We start from the raw sequence: 12,794 nt of genomic DNA, 5'->3' as shown, positions 1-12,794 counted from the left end.
TTTGATTAAAAATATTGGTATATTTTTTAAAAAATTTCAAGAAAAGTTTGAAATAAAAAAGGCTAGGACAAAATAAAATGGCTAAATGAAAATAAAATCGCTAGATATAATAGAATGATTCAATTAGCAACAAATTTGGCCATCGAAACGAATCAGAAAATTGTAACTTTTAGAAGAAAACTTATGAAGAATTCCCGACAAGCATTTCCCGAAAATTACCGAAAAAAATTCCCGCGTAGGAATTAATACTATTTTTAAATAAAAATCGTTATTAAAAAAAATATATATATATAGTTTTGAGAGAAGATTATTAGAAAATTCAATCTTATCCCAATACCGGGATTGTCCCAAATCTCGTGTTTGTAAGATTACTGCATTCATGAAGTTATTGAAGTTCAAATTTTTACCACAATTTCTACTAAAAATGTCTGATAATTGTTCTATACTTTAAATCGTATGTTCCATAATTTTTATACATATTCTGATAAAAATGTAAATGTCTTTAATTTTAGATTGAAATAAATATAACAACTCTCCCAAAAACTTTTTGAACTGAGTTAAAATTCAAACTTACTATTATTTAGAGCTGTGCTTAATTATTGATATTAAATAATTTATTTTAAACAAAATTATTTATTAAAATATTAAAAATTAGGTATATATACTACTTATATATATAAAAATTATTTGTGTTTTTTACGAAATACTTACATGTATTAAAAATAAAACAAAATCATACTTTTTTAAAAACCAAAAATTAAATTTAGTTAATGAAAAAAAATTTTGTAACTTTTTTATATGAGGTTTCAATTTGAAATGGTTAAAAACAAAAAAAAAAACAACAACAAAAATTTAAAACAAAAATTAGAGTTTATATAAATAACATGACTAAACAAATTTTAATAATTAACGAAACGAAATAGAAATCGAAAACGAAATTATACAGTTAATTAAACATTATAACAGAAATTGAATTAATTACTTAGTAATGAACAATAAGTAAATAATAGCTAAAAACTGCCATTTTAAATAAACACAATTATTGAGAAGAAACAATTAATAATAAAATACATACTTACTTACATATATAAACAATGAAATTATTTTGCAGTTAAATACAAACCAAAACCAATAAAGAAGATATTTTAAAAAAGTATAAAAACAAAACTCATATTTAAGTTCCTTTACACAAATAATAATAATAATAATTTTTAAACAAAAAAATATGTATACATATTATTATAGGTATATTATTATGAGATACATAATAAACAATTAAACAAACTAAAATATTTAATATTAGTTAATAAGTGTTAACAAAAAATAATAATAGTTATTTAAATAAAACCAAACCAAACCATGTTAAATGAATTAAGAAATTATACGTATTTATGAACTACATATTATTATTGTATAATTATTAAATAATTAATAATAATAATAATATTAATAAATAAATTGTTGTCATTCGTAATATTTTTAAAATATTTATTAACAAACTGTACTGGAACAAAATGGATGTTGCTGAAGCTTCAAAAACAAACAAAACAAACAAACCATAAAAAAACATTGAAACCAAATCTGTTTAAATAATGAAACAGAAACAACTATTTCAAATCACAGCATTAAACACAAAATTTTATATAAATTCAACAAAAAAGTTTTAACATTTCTATACATACTCTCGTACATGCGTTCTACCATAATACAATCATATATTTATTACGTCTTTAGTATTAGAGTTTGTAAATTTATAATTTTAAGACATTTTTATAGTTTTTATTATTTTAATTACATATTTATTTAATGTATATTTAGTTAGCCATTTAATTTTATTAGCAACTTGTTTATTATTAAGATCTTATTTATATATATTTTAAATTTATTACAACTTTTTTGTTTCAATTTTCTTACGGAGAGCTCCTCTATTTATTCTACATTTACTTAAAAAACAACTCTTTTTTCTTAAACTTCATTTTAAATTTTGTTTATGAATTCTCTTAAATTAATGCTTATGCTCTACACCATATTATTATGAAATGAATTCAAATTTATTCTGTAATTTAGAGATATATTGGTTGTTGGTTCTGATCTGAATTAAAAAGTTAACTAAATTCAATTTAGGCGATTTTATTATATTGCTAAATAGCAATTCAGGGTTTTTGAATATGTATTTAAAACAGATAATAACTGGAAAATTATGAAAATGCTTAATTAAAATATCAAAACATATGTATGACATTTTAACCCTCGATATCTGAAATAAAAATTTTAGCTCAAATGATTTCGAAAACCAATTGATTTTCAAAAAATAATTTTAGAACATAATACATAAAGAGCTGTAATTATAACGTAATTATACAGTTTTTAAAACCGATAATAGTCTGTAGTTGAAAGGTTCGAAAGAATTAGTATTTAATTAAATTTTTTTTTAAATCTAATAAACTTGTTTCTCTTAATCATTCCATTAAAGAATTCTTTGCGAGTTAATTCCTAGGCATAATTCCAATAAAGTTAATTAATTCTCTATAGAATTAATTCCTTATTGAATTAATCAATTTGTCTTTAATTCAAATCAATTAGAAAACGATTTAAGTACATGTTTGTAAATGAATAAAAGCAAATCGAAACCAAAACTAAATGAAGAAAAAAATATTTTCATTCAATATGTAGTAGATTTGAATTAACAAAAATTTAAACATTAAAAGGTTGAATGAATTTTATTATAAATTAAGTAATGTATTTATTATTTCAACAATGAATGGATTCTATTCAAATAAAAGCCTTTGAAGGAATCTTAAGAATTTGTTATGTTGGGAATGGTTTAATGAAATGATTTGCTGAAATGTTTAATTCTGAATTAAGACTTCAGTTAATTAAGTTTAAGTTGAATTAATTAATACGAAACTCTGCTATAATTTGTAATATAAACTTTACTGCCAATAAATAAAACCAGTATTGGTCTCAGTGCAGAATTTCTTGATCTTAGAAATCCACTATTTTCGAAACAATTGTAGAATAAAAAAAATTTAAATTTTTAAGTGATTTAAAGTGACGATATTCGAATTAATTGATGGTGTATAGCATAAACTGCTTTTAGTCGGTACTTAACCGATTCCAAAATTTATCATTTCGTTCTATTCTTACTTACAATTTTATTTTTGACATAATGAATTTCTAAAAACCAAAACGTATTTAAATTTTCTTTAACTCTTACTTATGCTTCATTAACAAAATAAAAATGTGAAATTTTTGAGCGGTTTAAATAAAAAAACACGTTATTTTTGAGAATTTTATAACGGTGAGTTCAAAAACAAAACAATACAAAACAAACAAATAATCGAACTGTTTATAAACAGTTCTTTGTAAAATATTAACAAAAATAATATCGAAATTGTTTCTTTATATTTTCTACAAAAAATATATTACATATACTATAACTTCAAACGATTCTTTTGTTAATTTGATTTTATTTTTTTTAATAAATGTTAATCCTTTATTTATAATTTTTGTAAAGATTCTAATTCATGTTTTGAAACTTTGTTTGCATTAATCAAGTATTTTGGAAAACCTTTTCTGTTATTTTCTTTTAATTCTCAGCAAATGCTTTAATTTTTTTAAAAATAATTTTAATTGTTGCTTAATTCTTTTAGTTTATTTTAGCATTTGTGTTTTGGTATAATTTATTATACAATACAAATTAAAGGAACATATACATTCATATATAACTTTAAAAGCCGCCATTAATCAAATCGCATTTCATTTAAAATGCGTACATATTGTGAGAAATATAATTAAGACATTTCAAAACATAATGCTCATCGTATTTCGAATTCATAAGTCATTTTTAAAGTTTCAAGATCAGTATTGAGTTTGGAATGGAGATTTCAATTTATATTTTGGTTTATATGTACATATATTTTTCTTAATTTCTAAATTAATTCTAGATACTCGTATTTTCCATTTGACTACAAATAATTTTCGAAATACATATTGGAATAAAATAACTTCTTAGATCTAAAAAAAACCCTTCCTTTATTCACCTTGAATTGTCAAAAATATAAATAAAACTGTCTTAATCTCACAAACTTTCTTACTTGGAAACTAAAACTATGTTGTATTGCTATAAATCTCAACTCAACTCCGTTAATTAACAAAAGTATTTCTTGAAATTTTTCAAACGTAATTTCGAAAATTATGTTTAACCTACTCTTTTATCACCTTTATTTGTATTAAGCCTTTTTTTAATTTGTATTTAAATTTCAATACTCAATACTGAAAACTCATCGATCGTATTTCCTCTACATTTCGGCTAATTTTTTTTTAAACTCTACTATTTTCTTATAAACTTTAATACATTGTTTTTTTATTCTTTCTATTCTTTGTTTGACTTCTATCTTTTTTTATTAATTTAAGCCCCTGAATTAGTTGAACCCCTACTTGGAATTGAAGAACGTTCTCAAAGTTTTTGAATGAGGATGTAAAAAATAATAATGAAATTGTTGCAAGTAGATAAATATTTAAATTCACATTTTCCAAATTTGTTTTAAAGTAATTAACTATTTTATGTGTAAATGAAACAAACCTTTTTTGTAATTTTTATTTACTTTGCGAACGTAAACATACATTTTTTTAATGAAATTGTATATTGTCTAAGAAAAATTATAATGAATTAATTTTAGTACAATTTCATTACGAAAACTTATGCCACTTATTTATAAGATTTAAATTTGTAAACGCGGTAACATGTATCAAGGTTTATTTGAAATTCAACAATAAAAAAAAAAACAGAAACTATTAAACACTTTCCTGCTATTTTTACTATTTTCCTATGTATTTGTTATTTACTTTTGGTAAATATAATATCCCATGATAGTAAATATAGTAAAAACTAGCCAAAAATTTAGCTTAATAAACAATACATATTATACCTTGATATATGAAACTGTGTCTGCCCTAATTTTAAATATTAAGTTGCCGCTTTTTTGTAATTTATTTTTTGTATTTCTAGTTTAATTTTTAGGTTCCATTTTGTACTGATTATATTTACAGCTTTTTCAAATTTGTTTTACTTTGTTAATTTATGATTTAATAATTTTCTATTTTTTAAACACAAATAATTGGAATGCTAGTTTTTTATGTAAATAATTTTTTATATTAATACCTAGTTTCATTTTGTAGATTGAAACGTTTTAAAGCGCCAACAATTTGTATTGGAAATACTAAGAAATGTTGTATTCAATACAAAATTTTGCCAAACGTTTTGCGTTACTTTTTACAAAATAAAACCTTAAGATTTAGTTATAGAAAAATATGTTAAAAAAGCGTTTTACTAATTTATTTGTATTTTTTCTCTTTTTTTCTTTTCTACTTGGCTCTGTTATAGGTAATTCCAATAGTTTAGCCCATTTGGTAGATAATGAGATTCCATTATCCCAAATGGATACACCGACACACCAGCAATTGCAGGGCATTAATCAATCGCGGCGCTTTAGGCATCACAAGCACCGACTAGGAGATGGTAGTTCGGGCGATGAACTGGATGACGTAGAGTTGGGAAATACAAATACCTTAGCCTTAAGTACGGAAACATTGGATGATGAAGAAGTTGTGGTAGTGGGTACAACCGAGGTCGTGGCTGCTGTAGCTGCCATAGCGGCTACAAATAAAGCCCGCGAACGCCATAATCTATCGGATAGTTATAATAATTTATTCAATGGTGATCTGGATACATCACCATCGAATAATACCACTCCAGCTAATAGTCCGCTAACGGATATGCCCTCCCTGTCGGTCAGTGGTTCGAATTTACTGGCTGCTGCCATAATGGGTACACCCATTACAGATAATCTTCCCAAATCTATATCGCAGACGGAGAATATGTATAGCAACATACCAAATGTTGCAGCAACATCTGGTAATGTTGCCAACAAAGAACAAGACACATCAAATCTGCATGTTTATTCCAATTTAATCGATGAAAGACCCCATCCACATACACATTCTACCAGCAGCACTATCAACACACCCACTACTACCAACTCCAACAGCTCTACTTCTTTTGCTGCACCCAGCAGCAAATCCTCTGCAGCCCATGCGGGTATTGTGTCATCTATTAGTAGTAATCCCTTAGACTTGCCTTCCACTTTGCTCTGTGATGATCTGGATTTAGATGATCCTGTAACAGCCTCTTTTGTAGCCCAACCAAAAAATGATAAGCGTAAATATAGCACAAGTCTAGCCTTCAGCTCGAATGTACCCGATGTATTACAAACGCCCAACAAATCAGCGGCTTTAGCTTCGAATAACGCATGTAACAACGCTTCCACTACCGACAATGTCAAACTGCAAATGTCTTCGGCCAGCGATTTAAGTTCGAATCGCTTGCGCATTCTACACGACACCACCATGATTGACACGGCATTAGATTTAGATAGTTTAGACGATGCAGCTTTAGCAAATACATCGCAAGCTTGTTTAGTTAAATCACCATCATCGCCAACTTCACCACCCAATATTGGTTTTAAAGTTTAAAGACGGTGAGTTGTAATTAAAGATGAAACATGTAGAAAGAATGATTTAAAAATAAAAGTAATTACTTTGTTTTGTGATGATGTGAATTGTGACCACCGCTAATTGGTAAATTATGTATTTAAATTTAACAAAAAAAAAAAATACAAAAATATAACATGATAAATTACAAAATATTTTGATTATGTATGTAAAATAGAAAATATATTCAGGAATTCATATTTTTTTTATTATTTTTATTCTTATTATATAGTTTTATTAAATAAATTGTTTTTAATTTTATTGCACATAATAGTTAGTATGTAATTAATTAATTAATATTTTTAAATATTGTATTAAGGCTAGTTATAACTAAGAACGCTTTTAAATTTAGATCATTTCATTTTTTAATTAAAACCAACAGAGATTTTTTTATCTTAAAATATGTGTTGTTATTTAACAGAAAAATAATAATTGTATAATTTTATATTTGAAAACTTTTCTTAGTTATTATTTTTTAATTTCCTTAAGTCATATTAAGTTCCATTTGAAATAAATAACCAGTACACAGTGCGTTTGTTTGTATATACATATGTATGTAGTATATGGCTTAGAACTGGAATTCATTACAAGCTAAGAGGGGTTTTATACAGGTATAAAACCGTTCAAATTATGTAAAACTAATATTGATATCTTTGGCATGCAATTAAAATTAAAACTATTATAACTAAAATAAATTGATTTATTAATCTAAAATTATTTCCAAAAGACTTTGTTTTAAAAAAGCACACAAGATGAGTTAGTTTAGAAGTTTATTATTTGAAGAATTTAAATCACAGCTTTCATTAAATTTAAATATTATCTTATTATTATGTGAAAGTAAAATCAATTCGAAAAAAATTAAAATTTTTAACTTTTTTCTGTTATTAATTGGTGTGTTCAATAACAAAAAACTATTACGAATTATCACAAATTGTTTATAAATTCTCCAGTTTTTAATTTTTTTTTTTTTTTGTGAAAATTTGTAATAATTCGTAATAGTTTTTTGTTATTGAACAGACCAAATATAACCTGCATATATGTATATGAGAAAAATCAAACAATTTCGAGAATTTGATAAAAAAAAATATTTTTCAAAATAATTTCCGTTATGACACCAATGACATTTCGTAATTGTATTCATAGAACTCTCTTGTAACGATCAGCGTATATTAAAATATTTATTACATATTAAAAATTGGTGGAATTAATAGTTGTATTTGGGTTTAATGTTATTTGTACGCTGGAACCAGTATCCAATATTTTCAAATTTGAAATATTATGTGAAGTATTTAAGGATATTTTTTGAGGGTACAAAGTATATTTTGAATGATAAAAAAAAACTGAAAAATATTAAAAATCGGTAAATTTTGGTTTCACTTGTATTTAACATATAATTTTCCTTCAAGAAGTTTTACCAAAATTATTTATAGAAATTTCCAAAATCTAGTGACTCTAATTTATGTTGGATTTATTCTGTAATTTAGGAACTGTTAGTACAGATATCAAATTAATGAAAGCCTATTTTTTAACTTTAAGAGGAGACTAACATATCGGTTTACAGATATGTATTACTTTTTTTTCATTTCAAAACCCAAAGCCATCTGAATTCAGTTTCAACGATTCCCCAAAATGTTTGATTTTCCTCATATGTTTAATTGTTTCTGTTAATGAATTTAATATTTAGGGAAGAACTAGATGAGAAGGTGAAAGAATAAAATAATAAAAAATAGTTGATCTCTCTCAAGCTGACAAGTCAGTCGTACGTAAAATGTCATCCTCCAGCTTTTGCAGGTTCTACCCATGGCAGAACTAGCAAGGTACAATTATTAGAAAGTATGTTCTCAATTATACATTCCCTATAACGACAAACAAAAGAAAATGAAAAAATATAAAAAGGAAATGTTTAAAAAATTAAAGGATTTTAAATTATTGTTACAAAAAAATACAATTTTAAAGAAAAATTAAAAAAAATTCAGTTAAAACATTGCAAATTTATAAAATATCGCTGTAACAAATTAAAAAAAAGTTAAGTGATTAATTACATAGTTTGACGTTTTTGGGGTGAACATTGGAAACTTTCTCTATTAATTGTACCTGGTAACTGATTGTACCATGGGTTCTACCTATATATTATAGGCAAGTACTTTAAGTGAGAATACTATGTAGATGTATTTTGTTATTGTTACAATAACCAAACACATTTAAAATTTTTAATGAAAGTACACTCTTCAAATAAAGAAACTGTAATTTGTGGTGGGTGATAACAAATCGATACCAAATTCATAAATTGTTCACCACCATATGATGCTCATTAAAAACAAGCAATTGTTACCTTCTATAATAAAGATTTTCGTTGACATTTAGCATTGAGACAAAATAGATGAATATTGTTATATCAATAAATTACTTTTTTATTGTCATTATCTTGGCCTAAGAGTAACGCAATAGAACTACCTAATTACTGCTTGATTTTCTTTTAATACTAAAGACGTTAAAAATTATGAAATTTTTTATAGAAACATGAATCAAATGTTAAATGTTTAATTACTACATATGTATATGGGAAAGAAAACACAATCCCCATTTTACATATAAAAGAAACACACACAAAAAAACGCAATAAATTAAACATTTTTAATGAAGAAGTTGTTACAATACATAGATAAACAAAAAAAAAACACAAATCGATCTTAAACTGTAGTTAAACAAATGGAATAAAATTTATACTAATTAATAAAATATAAAAAATATGAAATTGAAGCAAATAAAAGAAAATAATTGAAAAACCATGTTAACATTAAACGATGAGAATAATAAATACAAATATATACGGAAATTATTTAGATTATAAATAATGTAGTTAAACAATTAAGTCATTTGTATATTTTGTAATAAAAAATCGGATAAAAAATCTATAATTATTAAACTATGTAAAAGCAAATAACAACAGGATTTTTATAAAACAAAATTTATTTCATTTTAATTTGTTTAAATTAATTTAACGATAAAAAACCATTAAATATATGTAATTTTTAGTTCAAACAATTTTTATACAAACAACAAAATAAATAACAAAACAACATTTTAGGAATTACAAAAAAAAAAACAACTGAAATAAAACAATAACCTAATAATAAAGTTATAAATAATAATAATAACAAAACACAAAAGGACGTATGCAATTAAAATGAAACAAATTAAAGTAAAAATAATATTTATTGTAAAAAAGGATTAAAAATATACAAACAATAATACAAATATATAAAGTGTGTATGAACTGTAAAGTGCATATGCATATTTAACAACAACAAAAACGAAATAAACAAAATACAACACAAATAAATCATGCAATAAAACTGGCAAAACAAGTTTTGCTAAATTAACAATTTAAATACATTTCATTATAAATTATTGAGAAAATGACAGACGTTATAAATATTTTAAAAAATAAATTATGAAAATAATTATGTGAAAATGTTGTGAATGAAAAAATAAAATGATAAAAAATGAAATAAAATAAAATATGTATACATGTATATGAAGAAATATGACACTATTATGTTTTATTCGTTCGTAACACACGATCACATGGTGAAATAAGTAAGTACGAATCGAAAACAGCGTTACATGGGAAGAAATTTATATTTCCAAACGATATTTTTAATTAAATTATCTATACATATGTATGTATGTACATATATTAAGAAATTCAATTGGTAGAGTTTGTACTTAATGTCGTCTTATCTCATAAACTCAGTCTATTCAGTTTTCAATTTAAAATCATCGTAAAGTAAAGTTGTGTTGGTGCTGTTAGGCTTTGAAATGCATGCAACAGTTATGTATTATATTCATTCACATACTTTCAGGCAATGTATATTTATACAAGTACATGCAACTCTACAACAAATCAACAATAAAAAAACAACATTAATTTTGTTTGTGTAAAACATTGTGAGATTGTCAAAAACAGTTGAAAATTTTTGCCACAAATTTCACTCACGTTGCCTTTTAATCGGGTCTTTTCGCACATAGAATAAGTCAGCACTGCCACTTGTACATCTTTTTAGCACAACCCAATAAACCAGAAAACGATATGATAGCAAAACCGGTATTACCTTATGGGGGCGATTATGTTATCATCAGGGAAACCAAAATATGCAAATGCATTTTTTTTTCTGGTGAGTCTAATGGGCACATGGATAAGATATTTACACGTTTCAGAACTATTTAAGAATTTTGGCATCGATTTGTTAGTGCATATTTTTGCATATTTTACCCTTAAATGCATATTTTTGCATATATTTGATTTAAGAGCATATTTATGTCATATTTTTGCATTTTAGAGCATATTTTACTGTTTAATAGCATATTTTGACTTTATCAAAAACTTATTTTTCGCTGTTGTGTTACAGGTATTTACTTCCTTTGTTTAAAATTCAAAATTGAAAAATATGTATATGTTTTTTTAATATAAAAAAAGCACTATTTTAATAATATCGCCATCCAAATATCAAATTTTAACTTAATTCAAACTTAACCGTTCTAAAGTGTTAAAAAAATATTGTCTTTTAAATTTGCTCCTATAACATCAGTTGATGTCGAAAGAACATTTTCTATGTATAAACATGTTTTCAGATCCTATAGACAACGATTTTTATTTGAAAATTTAAGTCAATATTTTGTAATTTATTGCAATAATAACCTTAATTGAAGAAGTGACTTTATATTTATATAAAATATCATCAAAAATACCTCTCGAGGCCTTTTCATAGCTTAAGTTCCTATTGTTTTATTGTTGTATTTATTTTTTGTTATATTTGTTTTAGTTCATGTTATTTTTGTTTATTTTATGTTACTTTACCTTTTTAGAAATGAATTGTATTGATTTTTTTTTTAAAAAGTATGTTTTGGTTAAAATTATATAAAAGTTTGTTTTTTAAGAGCATATGTTTTAAATTTTAAGAGCATATTTTAAAGTTTTTACTGCATATTTAAAGAGCTTAAAACACTTTTTTAGAGCATATTTCCGGTTTCCCTGGTTATCATATACTATTATTGAAAACGTATTACAGCAATATAGTTTTCAAATATTTTAATTCCAATAAAATAAATTATTATTAAACAAACATTTGAAAAAAACTTCAAACTGAAAAATAATTTATATTAAAAATTTTCAAACAACATAAGAATGACGAAAACAAAATAAATATTAAATCATTCAAAAAATGATAAAATCGCGATAATTTTATGGTGATTATATGCAATATTTGAAACGTGATGAATGTGATAAAAATATGTATGATATGTTGTTATTTTTCCAGATTTTTGTATTATTTCAGCGATATATCTAATATAAGAGATTAAAATATATGTATGTATATAATTTTTAGTATAAAATACCATTCAGAATAAAATCTGCAGCATGGCGATTTTACGAAAACGGTATCATAATTGTCTGGAAAAACGATATTATAAGGAACGGTACAATTTAGTCCGAAAAAACTATCGTTTATGACACGCAAAGGATATCATATATGGTAGTTTATATCATCTATATGATATCATTTTAATATCGTTTGGTTTATTGGGAATGATCAAAAACACATAATTCCAATTGTTATTTTTACCATGGTACAATGATTTTTACTTTTATTATTAAAAATTTTCAAAATTAATTTTTTTTTATTAATATTTTCATATACAAAAAATGTAAACAAACAGAAAGAAAAACAAAAAAGTAAAAAAAAAATCACAATCTCACAAGTATTTACAAAGGAGAAAAAAAAATTAACTTTGCTTTTCAGGCATAAACCATTAAAATATATATGAGCCATCCTGTAAATGTATTGACATACAGGGCGAACCAAATAATTTGACCAGCCTGAAACAATGATTGTAAATTTTTTCAAAAAAAAACTAAAATGCAGCCTGCTGTTTTTCTGAGATTCTGGGTGCCTGGTATTTTCCAAAAAAATTTAAAATATACAAACGAAAGAAATTCTTTGTGGTTGTGACGAATGGCCGATGTTATTTCAATTTTTGAGGAATTTTAGTAACTAGCAAGCAATCCAATGAAATAAAACCTGATACACATCTTTTTATATGTATAATAATTACATTTATTTACAAAAACAAAACAAATAAAATATTTAATTCATATGTACAGATATATTAAAATAAATGTTTTTTTTTTAACTTTATAAATATATATAAAACAAAAAAGCATCTTAACAACTATTGAG

At 24.1% G+C, this 12,794-nt stretch overlaps 1 protein-coding gene across 7 annotated transcripts in view; it reads left to right on the top strand.

Annotated features, from left to right (window-relative positions):
- app (Palmitoyltransferase app) overlaps positions 1-10,103 on the top strand; it is a 262,389-nt gene extending 252,286 nt beyond the window's left edge. For all 7 annotated transcript variants that reach the window (XM_065506499.1, XM_065506492.1, XM_065506496.1 and 4 more), the window contains one exon: positions 5,387-10,103. In XM_065506499.1, the coding sequence (XP_065362571.1) occupies positions 5,387-6,534 (1,148 nt within the window). In that variant the 3' untranslated portion in view covers positions 6,535-10,103. The remainder of the gene's footprint in view (positions 1-5,386) is intronic.
- The last annotated feature ends 2,691 nt before the right edge of the window (positions 10,104-12,794 follow it).

Source organism: Calliphora vicina, chromosome 3 (assembly GCF_958450345.1).
Source record: "Calliphora vicina chromosome 3, idCalVici1.1, whole genome shotgun sequence".
Taxonomy (NCBI): Eukaryota; Metazoa; Arthropoda; class Insecta; order Diptera; family Calliphoridae; genus Calliphora; species Calliphora vicina.
This window is presented reverse-complemented; position numbering and strand designations above follow the sequence as displayed.